The sequence below is a fragment of the Genypterus blacodes genome, unplaced genomic scaffold (assembly GCF_046128005.1).
Source record: "Genypterus blacodes isolate CSIRO-AG114 ecotype Tasmania unplaced genomic scaffold, CSIRO-AGI_Gbla_v1 ptg000112l_1, whole genome shotgun sequence".
Taxonomy (NCBI): Eukaryota; Metazoa; Chordata; class Actinopteri; order Ophidiiformes; family Ophidiidae; genus Genypterus; species Genypterus blacodes.
Window position 1 is genome coordinate 171,479 of NW_027466916.1, and position 21,885 is coordinate 193,363.

At 44.4% G+C, this 21,885-nt stretch overlaps 3 protein-coding genes across 4 annotated transcripts; 2 read left to right on the forward strand and 1 right to left on the reverse strand.

Annotated features, from left to right (window-relative positions):
- The first annotated feature begins 1,537 nt into the window (after positions 1 to 1,537).
- lck (LCK proto-oncogene, Src family tyrosine kinase) lies at positions 1,538 to 11,625 on the forward strand. The gene is made up of 13 exons (XM_076161515.1): positions 1,538 to 1,788; positions 3,154 to 3,269; positions 3,812 to 3,872; positions 4,119 to 4,209; positions 4,762 to 4,863; positions 5,014 to 5,117; positions 5,490 to 5,639; positions 5,727 to 5,879; positions 6,778 to 6,957; positions 9,336 to 9,412; positions 10,462 to 10,615; positions 10,825 to 10,956; positions 11,102 to 11,625. Exons 2-13 carry the CDS (start codon positions 3,159 to 3,161, stop codon positions 11,302 to 11,304), a joined length of 1,518 nt encoding a protein of 505 aa, XP_076017630.1. The 5' UTR covers positions 1,538 to 1,788; positions 3,154 to 3,158; the 3' UTR covers positions 11,305 to 11,625.
- An 878-nt stretch (positions 11,626 to 12,503) lies between these two features.
- LOC143009607 (histone deacetylase 1) lies at positions 12,504 to 17,488 on the forward strand. 2 transcript variants are annotated; one of them, XM_076161654.1, is made up of 14 exons: positions 12,504 to 12,650; positions 13,869 to 13,981; positions 14,071 to 14,188; positions 14,282 to 14,356; positions 14,458 to 14,596; positions 14,720 to 14,861; positions 14,953 to 15,045; positions 15,137 to 15,245; positions 15,342 to 15,482; positions 15,622 to 15,730; positions 15,835 to 15,965; positions 16,051 to 16,221; positions 16,359 to 16,410; positions 16,544 to 17,488. In XM_076161654.1, exons 1-14 carry the CDS (start codon positions 12,599 to 12,601, stop codon positions 16,569 to 16,571), a joined length of 1,473 nt encoding a protein of 490 aa, XP_076017769.1. In that variant the 5' UTR covers positions 12,504 to 12,598; the 3' UTR covers positions 16,572 to 17,488. The 2 variants fall into 2 exon arrangements, with proteins under 2 accessions (XP_076017769.1, XP_076017770.1); XM_076161655.1 differs by having other exon boundaries at positions 16,051 to 16,203.
- On the reverse strand, positions 17,341 to 21,628 carry tmem54a (transmembrane protein 54a). The gene is made up of 6 exons (XM_076161656.1): positions 21,485 to 21,628; positions 19,792 to 19,988; positions 19,104 to 19,163; positions 18,627 to 18,818; positions 18,402 to 18,539; positions 17,341 to 17,981 (listed from the first exon to the last, which is right to left on the reverse strand). Exons 1-6 carry the CDS (start codon positions 21,495 to 21,497, stop codon positions 17,847 to 17,849), a joined length of 735 nt encoding a protein of 244 aa, XP_076017771.1. The 5' UTR covers positions 21,498 to 21,628; the 3' UTR covers positions 17,341 to 17,846.
- Positions 21,629 to 21,885: the final 257 nt, after the last annotated feature.

Sequence of the window (21,885 nt, forward strand, 5' to 3'; positions counted from 1 at the left end):
ACCAGCTTTAGGCCTGATTCTATAATCTATGCTTTTCTTTTGACCTTCCCCCCGATCAGCCCTCATGTCATATAGGCAGCAGGTGATAATTCAGAGAGTTTAACTATAACTTGTCAAACATACTAAACAATGAATGTGTGTGGGTCTATCTGCTTCTGTTTGCAGCAGTGTCTTCATACATATCCTGTGCTATAGGCACATGAGTAAGCAGTTACAGCAAACCAGCGTTCCATCGCTGGCACGAAACCAGCCGGCACCTGCAGTCACCCAGCAGGCGCTGCAGATGGGCTGGAAAACTTTGCGCGGATTGATCTTATCTGCATTCGATTGCGTAACAGAATGTGATTTCCAACCTCATTGTTACAACTGTGGCAGCGAGGGAAAGTCGGAATGCCCTGAACGCCTCATAAGGCCTCTGCTCTGCCAAGACAAGCAAGAGTCTTTATGTGTGCCGCTTCTGCAGCAGCATAACATCAATGCTGGATTTCACTCTAGTTTGATTTTGCCCTCCGGAAACTATTACTCACTATTACTGGTAATTACCATGTGAACATGCAGCTGCTTCTTGTAATTTGGTGGGTGCAGGCAGATATGTATCTAAGCTGCAGTAATAATGTGAACACATCCCACCACTGTGTGAGAGACACTCTTACTTATATATATGTTTCATGGAAAAAGAGTTTACAAACTCTTTGCAGTTATCTAAGCACCTATTTCTGTGTACTTCCTGTCATGTTTGGACCGACTTCCTGTCACCGCGTGCTCTATAGCAGCAGTCGTTCACCACACTAAGAAAAAAAAGACAAGCTGTGGTCCACAGCAGAGCATCTGAGGAGCAGAGAACGCTCCAGCAGAGGCTCACAGCGCCTCAGTTAGAAGGGAAATATTGAAATTGTGTTTTGTCTCTGGTTTCTATACGATCATGAATGATTATACTGTATGACCTCAGGACATGTGAGCATTTGCAATGTGATCGTGTAGAAAAGGTGTGAACAATAGGTGGTCAGTCTATTTTTAAATGATTGACAGGATACAGGCAGAGCCGAAAGACCACACAGATGAAAATAGCCGCGTCGTCCGGTTCAGGATACCAGACTCAGGCCTGAAACCGCCGCACAGGAAACGTGATGGCATGGACTCGCCAAAACAAATCACCCGCCCCGCATCTTTGCCAGATACGAGTAGTTCCTGACTATATGAGCGTTTCTCCCTCTGCCTTTGACCCCCTTTCAACCTGACGAGGTGCTGGACCAGGCTGGGAAGACGTGACCTTCATCTGTAAAGGTCACAGGTGTTACACACACACACACACACACACACACACACACACACACACACACACACTCATTGCCCGCCTCTCCATTTCTAACTGTAAGTTGGAACATTCACATCTCGGCTCCCACTTTAGGAAAACCTGTCGTCCTGACCCCTTTACCGTGGAGCCCAACGTTCCCTGTGCTGAGGCGCAGCTGCAGAATGAGCACCTGTTAGAAGCCTGCAGAGCAACCCTCAAACTTTCAACGACAGGAAACACTATGGTCGCTCTCCTCCACTCCTCCAAAGTGTGTCTTTGCGGCTGCGTGTGTTCACAGGCAGACACCAACGCTCCTCACTACACACTATGATATGAGAGGCTGACGATGATATCTTCACACACAAACGCCACGGCTGAAAAACGAGCAGCTTATTGATATTGAGCAGCTATTTGATCACTTTAAGAGCGCTATGGCAACATTGTACGTCTGACAGTGTTGGATGGTTAAAGAGAAGACGATCGAAGCTCAAGAGGTGAGTATCAAATGTGTTATTCTATCAATACTAAAGCGGCAGGAAGTAGGTAGAGAAGAAATAAGTCAGATAAGGCTAAGATACACACATGATCAAACAGTTTAGTGGTTTTTGTATTTGTGGTTTTTGTATTTGGTTGAACATTTTTGTATTTGGTTGAACATGAGGGCCTGTAATCATACGGCTTCATATTCTGGCCTAGTCGCTGTTTCATCTTTAATACACAGAAAAGTAGCAGAGCATTAATTTGAGAAGTCATCATTATCAATATCTTCATTAAATGGAATATAAAGGCACTTGGTTTGTATTTGTCAATAAATTCTAGATGAAACTTTTCTGACAATTGTAACGATTAAACAAGCCATAATGTATGAAATGATATTTGGTTTTGGTTTAAATACAGTTTAAAAAGTAAAGGGTTGGATTTTTGCTCTCTTATCTATTTTGTGTAAAATTACAAGAAATTACGCATAAAATTGTTTTATTTCTGAACATGGATATCTTGATTCTTCGTTTACATAATATTACTGGAGCGAGGAGTGTTATGAGATCACAGCCTCACTGACAAGATGACTCTGTCTGGAATGTCCCACTGCTTTCCATCGAAATACCCATAAGACTTTGCAAAGGATCAGCAATATTTGTTTGGAAAGGCCCTGTGCTGCTGCGCATAAGAGACAAGAGGGGAGACCCTTCAATGGAAAACGCTGACTTTGTTTGTGTGACTCCCTGATAGTAGCCGGAGGGCGTAGGAGGGCCAGTATTCTAATAAGACCCCCCTCTCTCCTACCGATCCTCCAGTGATTTGTTCCTCGAGGGTCTCCAGCGGTGACTCTTGCCGGGGGGTCAGGCCCGTCCAGATTTTTCTCACGGCTTTGTGCCCGTGGGACAAGCGGGCTGCCGCAATTGGCCCGCTGACCCTGTTACACAAGCGGCCTAATGGGAGCCGAGCGAACTTGAGAAAGCCGGTTCAGAGTTCTGAGCAGTGGAGTAAAACACAACGCTCAGCACGTGCAGACACCAGATTAAACTAGATTAGTGTGGGTTGAGTTTCTGTCTGAAACAGAATTAAAACAGGGATCTGCTAACGTGCTTGGGTAAGGTTGGGTTCTTATGGTAGTTTCCTGTCTGGTTCACCGCTGAGCCTCCATTTTGATTCAAGACCCTCAGTTGCATCTGACTTTGGTCGTTCCTGCAAACCTCAGAGCACGATCCACAAAATGGAGAGTGTACTAAATTCTTTTGTCGTCTCACTTACCTCAGTTTAAAATACCTGATATTTGTGTATTTGAGTATTAGAGTATAGAGAACAGAGTATCTTATAGCCGTGAATAGGAATCACAATAACATGACCTCCTTTTTCAGGAAAGATGGGCTGTAACTGCAGTTCAGACTATTCAGACAATGACGAATGGATGGAGAACTTGGATGAAATGTGCGAACACTGCAACTGTCCCATACCTCCCCAGTCAAGCAACCCAGTGAGTGTCCTGTGAGACGTTATTGTGTGTGTACACGCCTGTTTGTTTATTTGGACACACATTTAGCTATGCTGTGTTTTGTGTGTGACGTTTCGACGTGTGAACTCAGCCATGCGTCGGTTTTGGTTATTTACGTGGTTGAATGTGGACGACCACTTAAGATGTAATCACAGTTGAGAGCAGTACACTTGGACAAAGTGTGAAAGCGACTCGGCCTCCCTCCCTGCTGAGTGTAGTACAGGCTGTGAGATTGAAGTACAGAAAAGTATTTAAACTTACATAACGGCAAGGGAAGTCGTCTTTGGCAGTAATTCGCTGGATGTTGATTATTTCCTCTGTACGGAGGTGATTTCCTATTAGATTAGAATGAGAGGAGAACAACACATGTGTGCCACAATACTCTGAGACACTTTGTCTAGAAACAGAAAAGGAAAACAAAAACAGTTTGTTCAGTTTACACAACTTTAATGTGACAGATACAATAACAATAACACCTGATAAATGTGTAACGCTGAACTCAAACTGTTCTTTACCTTTACCAGTACACAGATCAGCTGATTCCATACCCATCACAGCATTCACCACCTACATCTCCTTTACCAGGTGACCACATCTATTTTCCTGTGTATTTGAGTGTCTGCAGACTCTTATGTGTGCACCAAATGTTTGCTCAAAGGAGAGATTCTGTCTCTCTGTCCTGTCCTACACTTGTCGGGGGTCGCGCTCTGACTCTTATTGTTGACAAACAATTAAAGGCTCACAAATATAAACAAGTTTTGGTCCTAATTTACTAAAATTCTTTACATTGTGTTTTGTTCCGTTTGAACACTTCCGATGCTCTTCACGCAGACAACCTTGTGGTGGCCATATACAGCTACGAACCCAACCATGATGGAGACCTGGGCTTCGAGAAGGGAGACAAGCTTAAGATCCTTAACAAGTAAGTGAAGCATTTTTAACGCAACCTGGAGGAAGATGAAGTGTATTTTATTTTATTTTATTTTATTTTATTTTATTTTATTTTATTTTATTTTATTTTATTTTATTTTATTTTATTTTATTTTATTTTATTTTATTTTATTTTATGGATTTGGCGGCCTTATTTAACACACTGAGCCTGGATTCTCATTTTGGATGAACTCCTTTCATGCACTTCAAAGGTTCACCAGCTTCTATACATTGAGGCTCTACCAGATTAAGTGTCGGCACTGAGCACTTTGCTTCTGTCTATACGGTCTTTACGGTCTTTTTCTCTACGGTCTAGTTTCAGTGCTTCTTTAGAGGATCTCCTTTCTACACCTGCAAACTGTCATATGAGTCTTTTCTTACTTGACAAACACACATGTGATAGTTGAACTGAAACTGCTCTAGGAAAAGTCCTCATTCATGCAAGTGGGACACTACATTCTGTAGACTATGGTATGTTATGTAGGGCTGATGTACTCGACACATATGTGAGGTCACTGGTTTTATTGTGTGTTTTGCCCACCAGGGATGATCCAGAGTGGTATTTGGCAGAGTCTCTCATCACAGGCCAGAAGGGCTACATCCCTCACAACTTTGTGGCCATGATGAACACAGTAGAAACCGAGCCGTACGTCATACAGGAAGCATCATGATTCTGCTGTCACCAGCATATCACTCAACCTCAGCACGTCTGATGTGATGTTCGCTTGCCCCTGATGGAGGGGAAGTGGTTAGGTAACGTGTGAAGCATAATGTGTGTGTGTGTTTTGTGCTGCAGGTGGTTCGTTAAAAACATTTCTAGAAACGACGCCATGAGGCTCCTGCTCGCTCTTGGGAACACGCAGGGCTCCTTCATGATTCGAGAGAGTGAGACAGCTCCAGGTGACCTGACCTTCTAAGCCTTCTGGGCCTTCTTATCCTCATAGCTCTTTTTTGTTAATCATATAGTGTGGGTTTCTATTTCACAAGATATCACGTGAGGGGCTTTACAGGCCCGAACCGCAAATGGTTCCCCACGCAGCCCAAAGCTCTCAAGACAAGGAAATACCCCCTTGAACCCTGTAGAATATGAGAAAAAAGGGGAAGAAACACTGATAAAGGCAATATTTCCACTGATGGTTAATTAAAGTAAACTAACACACAGAAACATCCATCTAAGTCTATTTAAATCTATTGTTGCCATTTGTGTTTTGCATATCTTTTAAGTGAAAGCTCTATAATCTCAATCTCAATCTTGGTTGCTCTTCTTTCCAGGTTCCTACTCTTTATCAGTGAGGGACTTGGACCACAACAGTGGTGAGATGGTTAAGCACTACAGGATCCGCAACATGGACAACGGCGGCTATTACATCACCGCCAAAATATCCTTCAACTCTCTGAAGGAGCTGGTCCAGCATCACTCCCGTGCGTCCTGCCTCATGAGCGCCTCACCTCAGCAGACTGCTCTGGGTACCTCAGATCTAACCACTCTTTTTGACCTCTGTCACCCAGGCGAAGCGGACGGGTTGTGCACTAGGCTGGTGAAGCCGTGCCAGTCGAGGGCGCCGCAGAAGCCCTGGTGGCAGGATGAGTGGGAGATTCCCCGCGAGTCCCTGAAGCTGCAGCGCCGACTTGGAGCTGGCCAGTTCGGAGAAGTCTGGATGGGTGAGTGAGAGAGGCTGAACCTGAACTGTTGATAGTACAAACTATAGTTCTGACAGCAGTTAGGGGCTTTGTACACAGACACAACACACAGTGCCTCATTGTTGTTGTGGCTTTGAAAAGCTTTTGTCAGGCTTTACTCTCCATAACATTCAATTCCCACAATTACAGCCATAATTATAGGCTTGTTCATGCTGGTTAGCTGGGGATTGATTATGGTATAATGCAACTACACTCAAACTACTTAAGTCTGCCCTTCCCGTTAACTCAGGTCACAGGAAACCAAAATGTTTAGATTGTTAAAGGTTGGAATAATCAGTATGAGTCCAGCTTTATTCTTCCAGTGGGATCGTTTCCCTCCTCTGTTGTCTCCATTTCACAGCCACTCTGTAGTTACCTATCCTTGCAAGTAATCTTTGCACTGTTTATTTCTCTGTCCTCATCCAAACATTGACACGTAGATACGTTTAAATAATGGGAGTGACAGTCATTCGCCCAACAGTGTTTATTTGTGTTAGTCAGGAAAGTAAACGTTGTTAGGTTCTTCCCTATTGAGAGGAATTGTCTGAATAATAAGTTCAATAAGTCCCCTACATGGCTTCATGCTTGGTGTGTGACGCTCCATACTGGTGAAAACTGTTTGGCTGTGAGTCTCATCTACACATAGAGAGGTAGTAGTGTGCAGCCAAGACTGGAATGAGATCCTGTTCTGTGAGACGGTAATGACATGAAGTGTTGACATATTTATATGATTCTAGAGGTTTGATCACAACCCACGACTAGAAATATGCTCCAGCTCCTTCAACGTTGACATGGAAACTTTCTACTTAAGGAAAACCAAACCACAGACACGTAAACTATAAAACATTTTTCAGAATAACATTTAAATGTGTATTTCTAGGCATCTACAACAATGACAGAACGGTGGCCATTAAGAACCTGAAGATGGGCACCATGACAGTGGAGGCCTTCCTGGCTGAGGCCAACATGATGAAGAACTTGCAGCACCAACGCCTCGTCCGCCTCTTTGCTGTGGTGACCCAGGAGCCCATCTACATCGTCACAGAGTACATGGAGAACGGTGGGTTGGAACCGTGTCACACAGAGTATCAGGCATTATCTAGGCGTTTCCGTGAAATGATTTGTTGTCTTGTAATCCTCTGCGAATTAAAGAAATGATTAGGAACTTCCCTTATAATCATACCCACTCCTTTCAGTTCAGTTTAATCAACAGAAATAAGTCTAAGCGTGTCCGTATCCATCACTACCTTAATCTCCTGTACTGAACACCAATGATGTCATTCAGGCGAGCGAGACGCCTTGAGCATAGACAAAGAAAGAGTTTCACAGTCATGGACCTTCAGGATCAAACTTGTTGATCTGTGATCGCACGTTGTTGATACAAAAGCCTGGGCAGCCCCGTGTGTGTGTATCGCTGCTGGTCATGACTCATCGGCCTTTCACACACATTCGCCTCGCCAACAAGTCTACGGAATAAAGTGAGCGCATTTTAATCAGACACCAGATCAGCCTTCATCTGTATGATGTATGAGAAAACCATCTGTAGCACTGTTTACACTCAGTGAGCACTTTATAAGTTACATTTGTGCAGCACAATACAATGCAATCTAACACCCTTGCTATAAATGTATTGGTACTTTTCCAATACTTTAATTCTTAGGTCTATCCACATCTATACGTTTTGGTCACACCCTGCTCGATTTTCCACCTTTTTGTAATCTTTTCCAAAATAGCTGGAGAAAGGTTTTATCTTTGTTTTTTGGAAATCCTGAATTGGCTGCCAAAGTGGAGAGGAGGCGTGGCTTATTCTTCAAAAAGCACCTATAGAATTATTTTGTTAGGAAAATGCATGTTGCGGTGTGAACACAGTCACACACAGAGTGAAGTCATGAGCCAGGCCCCTCAGAAACATGCCGCTCCGCTGAAGTGCTCTGCCCTCTGATAGGCTATTTTCAGCTTCTCCTCATGACCGTCCTGTATTCGTCGCTCAGTGCTAAAATGTCTCAAAGCAAACATGACGTTGGACTTATTTTCCAGCGGACAGGTCGCTGTTTACTCACCGAAGGGGGAATATCTGAGGAGGGGAGTCTGAAACTAGGGGAAGGTGACTCACTTCTTTATTGTTCACACCGGCCCTTGATGATGAGTGTGTGGCTCCGTTCCAGACTCTGTTCTGCACGTGTGCACGTACAGACACAGGCGCTGACTCTGTCACACACTCAAACACATGCTGGAGGACATGAACATGAATGCAAACAGCTCCTAGTGCCAATCTGATAGTGCCATGCTGTCCACTTTCTTCACTGTGGATCTTCCTCTTTTTCCATCCTCTTTTACATAACAAGAGTTCCTGTGAACAGCTTGCAAATCGCAAACCTCAGTCATAAAATGGCACCATGGCGACCAGCTGCAAACAGAGAAGTCACATGTATAATTCAACATGCCATATTTCACAAGGGGTTACCATGCCTGACTGCCAATCATCTGACGTTGAGGGAGTATCTGCTTCACCTCGACCTCCCAGAGTCTTTGTGATTCTTTGTCGCTGCAAGGGACAAAAACAAAATGCAAAGACAAACACTGTCACAAACGCAACCACAGCCTCACCACCGCCGTGAATGCTGTCCCTTTGTATGGCCCTCTATGAGCGGCCTGAAAACCACCAGCAGCCGCTCTACATGAAGCCAAGCCTTTGTCTCGGCTCCACGTGTGGACAGGACACAATCATGGCCTCTGTTGTCAGGAGAAAGGATGGCGTGGAGTTCCCGTCTTTTCAATGTGTCCCTTTTTATTATCGGAGGCAACAAAGATGGAAAATAACAGGCGTGTCATCCCAGCTTCCGCCCTGTGACCTTGACAAGTCCTGTTCCTTGGCTCCTAGACTTCAAAAAATGTCTTCCGGACTTGAGCGGAGGAGCAAATGCCTCCTCTTAGCTGCCGCAGCCGTTCCTCTTCCAGTATTTCCTTTGGTTGGACATGGTTGGCTGGAGTGTGGCGGCATTGTTCTGTCCTAATCAAACAAAACACAGACTCTCAGGAACTGCAGCCTGCCATCAGAATACATGCATCATCTTGACTGATGCTGGGTGCGCTTCCTCACACTGTTATGTTGGCCGATTCAAACGGCTATTCTGGTCTTCTGGCTCATTTGTCATCCGAACAAAAAAGATCTGAGACAGTTGTTTCCATTTATGTGCCTTTATTGTTGCAGGACCTTTTGTACAGGTCACCTCTACGTAAATATAACAAGAACGCCACTCATTAGATTAGATGGATTTTTTCTTTGAGATTAGAGTAGAGAATAGATTTCTCTTCCATCAAGTTTAATCATAATTCTGCAAAACAAACAAATCAATGAACCCTAAGACGGCGGGAACATTACACTGACCTGAGTATTGTATTTCATAATAATAATGATCTGAATCTAATTTGTTACAGGCAGTCTTGTAGACTTCCTCAAAACCACAGAGGGGGGCTGTCTGACCATCACCACCCTGATCGACATGTCCTCTCAGGCAAGACATCTCCTCTCTCTCTCCTCTCCTCTGTGCTCATATCTCACAGCTCCTCCATTTTACTCCTTTCACGTAATGGATCACATTCATTTAGTCTCTCACTTCCTGTTCTCTCAGTGTGATCCTTATAAAAATGGAAAGTGGCCATTGTGGTAATGAAGCTTGTACTTAAGACTGAAGTTGAAATAACAACAGATCAATGTGTGTGTGTGTGTGTGTGCGTGTGTGTGTGTGTGACTGTGTGTCTGTGTGTGTGTGTTTTCTGATGAATGGCTGTCTATATTGTGACAAATAAAAGTAATAGTAGTATTAAATTAGATAAAGCAAAATAAGGCAGTGTGAGATGTAACAGACTGCACTTAGAACTTAGAACTTAACTGGGAACATGGATAATAGAGGCATTTGTATTCCTGGGTGGGAGGTTGACAGGGTTTGTCAACCTCAGTTCATGCTTTACTCAAACACACGCACATCTCAGTGTTCCGTAAAGGCCAGGAGGTGCTGTGACACCTCAGTGGCAGATTCTTAAGTCTGAAATACGCTCCACAGATCCAGCAAAACACACATGATGGTTCGTTCAACATACAGGTTCATACACCTGATGACACAGATGTTATAACCTGGGGGGGTGCACCTATTCTGCAGAATTTCATCACATTACTCAACATCCATTGCCTCACATCCAATCCATCCAGTATTGGTCTCTTATAAAGCTTAATGAGGAAGTGACTCATATATTTAGTATCAGTATTTGAGACAGAGACAGTTAGATCATCCATAGTGACTGGACAGACTGCAGCTGTGCATCAGGAAAGAGGGCTGGCAGGTCTGCTGGCACTGCTGTGCAAAAAGGGTGGAGCGCAGAGGTGAGGGCTAAGGGAACGTTTGACCTGTGGAAGTGGGAACCTCCCTGTTCTGGGAATGCCTGTGTTCCTCTGTCCATCACACACAAACACACACACTCACACATAGAGAGTGAATCACGCATGTTAAATCATGCCTCAACACGAGCCCAGAGGGCTTTTCTAACGGCCTACTGCCCCCTGCAGGTGGCTGATGGTATGGCCTTCATCGAAGAAAAGAATTACATCCATCGAGACCTGAGAGCTGCCAACATTCTGGTGTCTCATGAGCTCGTCTGTAAGGTCGCCGACTTTGGACTCGCGAGACTCATAGAGGACAACGAATACACAGCCAGAGAGGGTAACAAAATCATTTATATCATACATTCCTCTCAGGCTTAAACATATAATACTGGGCCATGTTTCCTTTGGCCTGCATTGCCTTGAAATATATATGTGAGAAGAGAATTGAAATATGTGAATCTAATGTATTGAGACATGAAACGGCTTCAGAGCAGCTCCACTTTGTTGGGAGGTAAACTGGGATTCTTCCTCTTCTTATGTTTATAGGTGCGAAATTCCCCATCAAGTGGACGGCACCAGAGGCCATTAACTACGGCACGTTCTCCATAAAGTCTGACGTGTGGTCATTTGGGATCCTCCTGACAGAAATTGTGACTTATGGCCGCATTCCATACCCTGGTAAATATGTGATTTACATGTTTTGATTAACATATTGTGTATAGATATCCAAACCCACAATATAATATCACCAAATGAGTGTAGAATGGTTGATACCTGATCAAAACATACAATCTTCCCAATCTTGGCCTCTTGTGTTGTGCAGGTATGTCCAACCCAGAGGTCATCCAGAACCTGGAGCAGGGCTACAGGATGCCGCAGCCAGAAAACTGTTGTGATGGGCTTTACGACATTATGTGCGCCTGCTGGACGGAACAACCAGAAGCCCGGCCCACCTTTGACTACCTAAGGGGGGTTCTGGAGGATTTCTTCACTGCCACAGAGAGGCAGTACCAGGATCAGCCCTGATGTGACATGCACACAGACACACAATCAGACTAAAGAGGCAGCCTGTGAAGGTGGACATTGGATTCTGTGTTGTTCAGTGAAGAATAAATGCTTCTTAACTGAGACGGTACAAAGTTAGATGAGAATACTTTGCTCCTGCGTCAGATTTCTGTGTGATAAAATGAAAGCTGGACCCCAAACTAAACTTCATGCTTATAATGGAAACTGTCTTTAGCTGACACTTTCACAATGTGTAAATATGTTCCAGCTGCTCCAGTTGTGTTACATGTGTGTGATAAATGATTTTATGATGTAATTACAATAAAGGCTTGGTGTGTTTCACTTATTGTTACATTAAATACAACAAAACCTACACTGCATGAAATAAACACCTTATCAGATCAGAATGATGGGCAAATGATCTTCACCCCCACTAAGGAGGTTATAATTCTGCAGCTGTTTCTGTGTGTTGCTGTGTGTGTTAGGAAAACTCAAAAGTAGACTCTACTTGTTCTCTACCTCAGGGTCTATGTGTAAAGTTTAACAACAATAGTAGTGATAAAACAACCTTCCTTCCTTCTCTCTATCTCTCTCTCTCCTCTTTCCCCTCTTTCTAAATTATATAAAAAATGATCTCCAAAATATCATACAACTGTATGCACAATGTCATGTACAATGTTTGCTTCAATTAAAAACAAATTGCAAAAAAAAAAAAAGTAGACTTAGGTGGATCTCAAACCTAGTTTTGAAGTACTCAAAACCATTCATTCTTGTCCTATGTCAACACTGGGTTTCCATTAGATGATAGAAGTTACACACTGGCCAATCAGAGCGCCTGATGTTGAGTTCAAGTAGCCAATCAAATCTATTGTAGCATGTCCATTGTGACTCACATTCTATGAAAACATACATGACAACCATGTCAGGCAGGGGATTTGATGGTGCACGACATTTATATTGTGTCTAATGTTGGGAAAACCGCCGGCGAAACACTGACCTGATGTGACCCTTCACACTGTTACAATCATTTATTTTCCACTTCCCACAGTCATCTGGGGAAGCTTCTAGTACCACCGGTGGTACACAAACCACTGTTTGAGAACCCCGGCCCTATTACCTAAGTAAGCGTGTTCCACAGACGTCTTCCCCCAGTAACAGAGCGTATCACAGAGCAGCACGCGCTCACAGGCCCGGGCACACCGGGACACCACCGCCCCCTATCGACCGCTGCTCGTCACCGCAGCCCATTGATCAGACTGAGCCTCACTGTCCGCCTCGCTGTTGTCTCCTGCGGTCGAAGCCAAAAAGGACTAAAATGGCGCTCACTTCTCAAGGAACAAAGAAAAAAGTTTGCTACTACTACGATGGTAAGTGCCCATGTGTCCTTATCTCCTGCAGCGGCCGTGCAGTTAAACAGAATTCTCCACTTTTGCTTCAACAAAAGACTCCGGTTTATTTTACCTCCTGCTAACCCGCTCTCTGCTAACGTTAGCTAGCCTAGCTTGTGGCTCTCTCAGCACAGGATGGCTCATAAGTCCACACGGTTCGTTAGAACGCTACCGCTAATTAAACGAACTGGCCTGTTTCCCCTATAAGCATCGGTCACTATTAAACGTGCATTACGCTAATTTCACTTTAATGTAGTTGGGCTAGTGTTGCTAGCTAGCGAGCGAGGGAGGGAGCTAACAATGGAGCGATTCATTATCACCGCAATTAACGCCGACTCGAAGCCAAGATTAAATGAGCCTCTTAAGCTTTAATGGGAAACTCCAGGTAGTTACGGCTGCACCGATACTTTGACGACATCGATTGTTTTCCGTACTGAAGCGCCGTATAATTAGAGTAGTTCGCGTTGTATTCATAAAATCAAAATCATGTTTTAACATTTTGGATGTGAGACGAGGTTTCCGGTGTTGTGAGGTAACTCGTGCCCGTGTTATCTGGTGATAGCAGATGTTAAAACAGAGACATTTTACCGCCAGTAACCTGAATGTGACTTTCATTCATGTAACTTCAGTCGTAATATTTTCGTGACATAAATGAATGATCTAATTCGTATATTAAATCATTCCTGTTTTAAAAATTGATTTATATTAATTGTGTTAATAGGCGTTCTATTGTTTACAACGTTTGTGTTTGATTAGTATTAGTTTATTTGCATATACTCGTGTATTTCGTGCTCTGCTGTGTGTAGACTGTAATCTGGAACATTCCAAACAGGAAGTGATTTAGTTGTCCTGCTGAATGCCCTTTGGCTCTCCTATATTTAACACATTTGTGCAATCATGTTAAAAAAAAGAGACAACCATTTTGCAAAATTAGTTTCACTCCAAATAGCATCACATGTACGCCTCTGTCCCATCATGACTGTAATTAAGTGTAACCTTGGATGCACTAGACTCGAGTCACCAGTTGACACGGACACCAGTAAATCCATAATGCTGTTTGCAGGATCATGACTGCTGTATTCCTCGTCTTTATTTCTCACCCTGATAAATTTCCCGTTCAAGGTGATAACATTGTAAGCAGTTTCTGTTTGCTGGAAAAAGAGTCAACCTGTTGCTTTTCCTTTGTTCTCGTTTTAGGGGATGTTGGAAATTATTACTACGGCCAGGGTCACCCCATGAAGCCCCACCGCATACGCATGACACACAACCTGTTGCTCAACTATGGCCTCTACAGAAAAATGGAGATATACGTAAGTTACACCAAACTACTGATGTATCTGACTTGATTATGAGTTGCTGTGAGTCTCTGTCTCTGACTCGTTTGTCTGCTCTGTTCCAGCGTCCACACAAAGCCAGCGGAGAGGAGATGACCAAATATCACAGTGATGATTACATCAAATTCCTGCGCTCCATCCGTCCAGACAACATGTCGGAGTACAGCAAGCAGATGCAGAGATGTAAGTTCTGTCAGAGAGGCGGAACATGCAGATACAATGTCTGTGCTCATATTGATCCTGTAAATTGTCTTATGCACTTGTTTTGCTTTGCAGTTAATGTGGGAGAGGATTGTCCAGTGTTTGATGGTCTGTTTGAGTTCTGCCAGCTCTCAGGAGGAGGCTCTGTTGGTAAGTTGTCTTAATGTCAGACTATCAGATGCTTTGCCCCCAGTAACCCCTTAGTTCAGCATAAAACAGCTTCTCATTCTGTCCTCTTCACTGTGCTTCAGCCGGTGCTGTGAAGTTGAACAAACAGCAGACAGACATCGCCATCAACTGGGCTGGAGGCCTGCATCACGCCAAGAAGTCTGAGGCCTCTGGCTTTTGCTATGTCAACGACATCGTACTGGCCATACTGGAACTGCTGAAGTAAGTAGAGACTGCCTATAGAGATTCAGTTGACGCATTTAGTTCTGTTTACTTCCCAAGACCACTTTACAGTTTTTTGGGGGTACAAAGTTGCAGGAATTGACACATCTGTCACCTCTGCAGATACCATCAGAGAGTTCTGTACATTGACATCGACATCCATCATGGTGACGGTGTGGAGGAGGCCTTCTACACCACAGACCGCGTCATGACCGTGTCTTTCCACAAGTATGGAGAGTACTTCCCTGGCACCGGGGACCTGAGGGTAAGAAGCCTGAAATGTCTCTGACAAGTCAATTCAACTCATATTGTCATCATCTTAATATAATGCATTGTTCTTGTCTTGTTCTCAACAGGATATCGGTGCTGGAAAGGGTAAATACTATGCAGTGAACTATCCACTGAGAGACGGGATTGATGATGAGTCATATGAAGCCATATTCAAACCTGTGAGTAAATAAAATCTTGGCCATCGTAGCATAAATTCCTTCTCTGCTGAATAGAAGTGTCTGATCTGATGGATGTTATGTTTGTGTGTAGATCATGGCCAAGGTGATGGAGATGTACCAGCCCAGTGCGGTGGTGCTCCAGTGTGGAGCCGACTCGCTATCAGGAGACAGACTGGGCTGCTTTAACCTCACCATCAAGGGTGAGCTCATCAGAGTGTATTCCCCCACACCACACTCCTAACGACGATGTGTGAAACAGAATGTTGACTCTATATTTTGCCGTGCGGTGTTCTCAGGCCACGCCAAGTGTGTGGAGTACATGAAGAGCTTCAACCTGCCGCTGCTGATGCTGGGCGGAGGAGGCTACACCATCAGGAACGTGGCTCGCTGCTGGACATACGAGACCGCTGTGGCCCTCGATACGTCCATCCCCAACGGTTAGTCAACCTGTAGAACTAACTAACCTCTTCTCTGGCAGTAATAAAGAACTTTGTAATAATATCATAAACATGAAATATTGGTGAAACGGTTCGATATGCTCTCTAAAACATGATGGTGTGTGTTGTTGCTTCACAGAGCTCCCTTACAACGACTACTTTGAGTACTTTGGTCCAGACTTCAAGCTGCACATAAGCCCCTCCAACATGACCAACCAGAACACCAACGACTACCTGGAGAAGATCAAGTGGGTTCAGTTTACTTCATGAATGAAACCGGTTTTTCCATTTGTGCTGTAAAGTATCATTACTGTTGCGGTTTTCTCACTTCAACCTGCGTTCTGTCCTCTAGGCAGCGTCTGTTTGAGAACCTGCGCATGCTTCCCCACGCCCCCGGGGTTCAGATGCAGGCCATCCCAGAGGACGCCGTGCAGGAAGACAGCGGAGACGAGGAAGAGGAGGACCCCAACAAACGCATCTCCAGTAAGAGCTACACACACACTGTCCACACTCCCTCATGTGTCCCGCACTGTGTCTGAGTGTAACCCCGTCCTGTCTCCTTCTCCAGTCCGCGCCCACGACAAGAGGATAGCCTGTGAGGAGGAGTTCTCTGACTCTGAGGACGAAGGCGAAGGAGGACGTAGAAACTCGGCCAGCTACAAGAAACCCAAGCGAGCCAAGACAGAGGGAGAGAAAGACGTAGAAGAGAAGGAGAAGAAAGGTGAGGAGGAAACAAAAGGTATCTATTCATTTCTTTCATTCTCATCCCACATTAGGCATTATTACTGTGCATGAGTTTATATTTGTTTAGGATCAGATCATCTCATACAGACGTGTTGTCACGGGGATGCTTATGCATCTGTTCTTTAATTACAGAAGTAAAGGAAGAAGAGAAGGCGCCAGAGGAGGAGAAGATGGACACATCAAAGTGAGTAAACACTGCACACACTGCACACACACACACACACACACACACACACACACACACACGCACACACGTTGTGGAGGAAGTGACTGAGTAGGGTCGTTAATCATTCCCTTCCTTCCTCTGGCTCCTTTAGGCCTAAAGAAGAGTCTAAGACCCCCTGAGGCTCCGCCCACAGCTGACGCCATTGCAACGGTTCAAAATGGAAGTTTGTGTTTTTTTTAAACGGATCACTCATCTTTCCAGACGGCTGCAGTGTGAGTCCATGTGGGGCTGAGCCTTAGTGACGACCTCATGGTGGGATGGTATCTACATGTTTTCTAGCACACCTTTACAATATTGCTGTTTATGGACTAAGGTGACACAGAGTTGAATTTTGTTTTTTTTATGCTTGCTTTTTTTTTTTTGTCCTGAATTTTTACGCAGACGCCTGCTTTTCCCTTTTCAAGCAAATCTGTACTTTGTAAGACGGCCTAGTACACATGCTTTTATACATCTTACGGATTTAATTTATTTAAATCATGGATCTGTTTGTTACTCTGTATTTTGCTCCCACTTTTGTCCTGTGCCTTTTGAATATGTAGTTGAAGCACATTTGTGCAATAGATCCTTTTCTCTTTACAGTTGTGTGGCCACTCTTGCATTCTAAAGTAGCAGAGTTGGTAGAAGGATGTATAAACCTGAATACTTATTACATGGCACAGTTTGAGTACTTTGAATTCTGTGTTTTGTAATTCAGTATGTGTCCTTGAGAGATTGATGTCATCTTACTTGTCTAATTTCTGTTCATCCCATTTTACAGTGTTAGTTGTTTGGAGTCCTCATGTGAGTGTGTAGGACGGGCTTTGATTCCACTGTAATTCCGACTTAAAAGTCCACTGTGCTGTTTCCTAGACAGTGTAAAGCCATGACAAAATGCCAGAATTCACTTACTGTTGTATATATTTTTATTCTACTAAAGTGAGGAACATTGTTCCACAGGAGTGCTTGCAAATATCATCTCAGTCTGACACACCTGTCGTGTGTTCTCAACACTTTCACACAGTTTTAACACCAATAAAGTTACAATGAAAACCTCTAAGCTGTTTCAAAAAAGTAGCATTAAATGTCACGACAGGCCGGAAATGACCTGAGATTATATTCAAGAGGGGAAATAAGTTTTACATCAAAGTTATGTAACTAAGACAGCGGAGCCACACCAGTGTACCCAGTGTGACTGCTTCAGCCAAACCAACAGCACTCTGTTCTCAGGTACAGACGTCCTTGTAGCAGCATGAAGGCAACTATCTCATGCTCATGGTTCAGTAAACCGGCCAAAACTTGAAAATGTCCAGAGGCGTTCAAGAAACTGACAGGCACACCCACTAAGATGACGTCCATGTTCTGGGTGCAGTTGGGGGCCAAGCGGTTAGTAACCTAGCTCTGTAGGTTCTGCTGGGTCAGGGCCACCGGTCCTGCCCCCCTGCAGTGTTGCACTCCAGCAGCTCCATATGCTCTGCAGGCTCTGCGTCAGTCTCTGTCTCAGGCTCCACTGGAGGAGACGGCGGCGATGAACTGGGTCTCTGGATCCGCACCTGGAACAGAGAAATCCAGTAAGTTGGTTCTGACCTACATAAAGTGTCACACTGGGTCCCTTTAACCTTCTAAGGTCAGATTTTTTTTTTTTAAACGGGAAATTTAGAAAACACTTATGAATTTAGTCTGGAGATAATTTCCCAAAGAATAACATTTTGTAAAACTGCCATATTTTAATACAATCATAAATGTGGGAGTTGTGTGATTGAGCACATTCTCATTCTGCCTCTGCCCACAGGGGCGCTGTCACAGGACTGCACCACCGTAGATCAGGTCCCAGTCATGGGCCCAAACCCCATCAGACTGTTCTACTGTTGTGCTGGGATTGTTGGCTTTGTTTTTTACCTTTTGACTGTTATTAGTAACATACTGCTAAGATACTGCAGCTCCATCGACGTACAGAAGTATAACAGACTTACCCGTCTAATAGCCAGAGGTCTCCTCCTGCATGGACACAGGTAGAGGAAGGAGGTACAGGCAGCGAAGCAGTGGAAGGAGAAGACCGTCTCCACCAGAGACATCACGATGAGAGGCATCCACAGAAGAATCATGGTCCCCTGGTGGAGACAAAGGGTCACGTCAGATCAGCACAGCACTTCCTGTACTTCTAGCTGCAGTTGAAGTCACCTGGTATCCTGACTTACATAGATGCGGGTTGGATCGAAGTCACATTCGTAAGTGATGCTTGAAGAGATGATCTTTTCAGGAAATTTGCAGTGTGTGTACAGGCTTGTTCCATTATTTATGATGGCTTCTGCCATAGAAACGGTCAGGCCCAACATGGAGGAAGTTGCCAGGAGACCTGCCAGGAGACTGACGACCAACAGGACCCATTTCTGACAAGACAAGACGACACACACACACACACACATACACACTGCATAAGAACCCATGAGACCGATCTGAAATATGAGACATCCCATATATGAATGTTTCCTTGAAGTGTGTATTTGCACTCGCACTTATCTTCTTGTGTATCTCTCCCCACACACACACACACACACACCATGTGCTCACAGTCAAAAACAGCAGGCAGGTTGTAACAGGAGTGAGCCAATGACAGATGTGAGTCGTGAACAGAGGAGGGAGAGAAGGAGCCAAACAGGAGGAGCAGCACTCACCAGGATCCTGTTTCTCTTGTTTTTGGACAAGACAATAGCTGTTATTCCAGCAGTGATACCCTGAAGAACACAACAAACAAAGAAGGTAAACAAGACAAATCCTACTGATTACACAAACACATAATCCAGACACTACTTTTAATTCTAAGTGGCAATCCCATATCACATAACCTTTCCCTTACACACACACACACTCACACACACATGAGTCCTCGCCTGTAACAAGGGAAATGTTGTTTCTGACAAATGCATTTTGGATTGGCGCGAAATACTGCGTCACAATTTGCTTAAGGCAGAAGGGACCGTCTGAAAGTTACGCTAACTTTCATTCTGTGTCCACGCACCCAGTAATGAACAAACCTACAGCCGTTATGTCTCTCATAATGTCTTACAACTATGTCTAATCTAACCTGCAGCCTGCTAAGCAACACTAGCAATGAGGAAAAGCTGCCAGTTTAGTCATCTACCTGAAGGGCTGTTTTTTTTAGACGGTCCCTTGCACACAGGGATTTAGAGACAATCATTCAGTGCCTGGCTGATTTGCATATTTGTCGTTGTTTTGACAGATAGTGCACTGTAGTTAGATAGACCAAATGTTAATCTGTCAACTCGGTGATGCAAAACCAGTTTATCTGTGTCTGCAGCTCACACACAGCTCCTTCACTTCAGATCAGCATGCTGCACGTACCACCAGGCCCGCCGAAATGGCAATGACGTTGGAGACGGCGTACACCAGGGTCCGGGCCGTGGTGTGCACGTTGATGTGCCGGAGCACGGCGCCGTGCACCAGCGCTCCCAGAAGGAAGTTGACGTGGCCGACCAGCACCAGCGCCAGACCCATCTTCATCAGGACTTTGTTGTCCTTCAGGCTGGCACAGCACAAGCCTAGAGGAGGTGAGGAGACAACACAAAGCTAGTTTGACCCACACGACCTATGAATGACTTCCTTACACACACACACACTCTACACACACTGATCCTGCTTAGGGCGGCAGTGTGAATGACAGCCAGATGATAAATTATACATAATAATGAATGCAGCATTATGTGTAAGGTACACTACACATGGTCAGGTTAGGAAATGTAAATACCAGCTGTGCAATCATCAGCACTGTGTTGACATAAATCTATGTGAGATAAAATAACACAACCAGCAGCAGAAGCAGTGTGTGAGCTGCAGTGTATAGGACAAGTCAAAGCTAAGTTAGTAGTACTTTGGTGTTCAGTCTCTTTTCCTCCTTTCTCATGTCATACTTTGCCCATATTTACTTCCACTCCTCTGTACTGATTTCTTCCTGTCTAGGCTTTGTAAAACGCGTCCTCCCTCCCCTGTGGCTGCAGTGCGTGAAGCCCCCGGACTGAGCAGATAACACAAAGCAGGACAGAGGCCACGGGTGGGGTCCTCAAACACACACAGCACACAGGCAGGATGAAGCACAGGTCTGCCTCTGCCTCGCCTTCAGACCCGGCTTCTTGTTTTGGTCACAAATGCTGTTGTTACTCAGGTACAACTGTCACGCTACAAAAGCCTGAATCACCGTGATGTCCATTACACTCTCCTGACTCTACAGGGAAATTCCGGAATCTTTTCAGACTTGCAACACGTAAAAGTAGAATATTCTAATTTTAGGCCCAGAGTCTGATAATGACAGTACATACCCCCCACATCATCATGGTGAAAGGAGACAAGTCAGCAAAAATCTGCACAGTCACAAGAATATTTACTCCCAAATATTTGCACCATAAATACCAACTAATACATCATAGTAGTCAAGGTGAAGTGAGAGGAATGAGCACAGTCTGGACACACACACACGCAGACCTGTGCGGGGTTCATGTATCTTATTGTTATTTGACTTGTGGAAGATAACTTTCATATTGGTATTTAGGTTATCTTAATGTATCTACGTATAGTACAGTATGTGGAGTTACTTTTGATTGCAGGAGTCACTTTCTTTTTATGAACCTTCTTATATTCTATCTTTACTTTTAAACTCCAACTTGTGTTTCTCCTGCAAACCGAATTTGTAGTCTTACTGGTTTGCAATCCGTTTTTACGGCTTTTGCTTTCATGCGATCCTTTCATTCGAGTAAAAACCGATTGAACACAACAGGAGGATTTACTCTTCAGTCAGTTGTGTATCTATGAGCGTAATCGAGACACATTTCTGCATATTTCCACTCAGATTAAATGAAAATCTCTATAAAATAGGACTTTACTTTGGGAATACTGCACTTTGACAACGTTCCCTTTCCGTAACCGCGCAGACCACGCCTAAAGCCCACACATTCGCACACACACACACAACATTCACACACACACGCCGCCGTTAGTCTTCGAACTGACTCGATCCATTCCGTGTGATAAATAGATGACGTACCTAAGTAGATCATGGTGACTTTCCTCCTCTGTTAGATCTTTTGAGTTGAAGTCATTTCTCTCTTTGTCCGCTCTTCTTCCTCCTCTGCGCCGCTCACCTGCAGATGTTACCTGCATGTAAGCTCCGCCCCCCGTGCGGTGACGTCACTGCTCCTCCGCCGCCTTCAGTGAAAGGCCTCAGCTGCAAAAACAGCAGCACCACCATGAAGATGAAGATGCCTGTTTCACCAATGTTAGGATGAATATGTGACATAAGCGATGTTTGTCTTTCATCTAAATCTGTTTCTGTTTTTTTCGTTTTCATTTTTGCTGCGTGCTGACTTGGTGGTCTGATGAATGAAGACATTTCTAAGGAGTTGAAGTTTAGGCAAGTTGTCAAAATTCACTGAAACATCTTCTGCC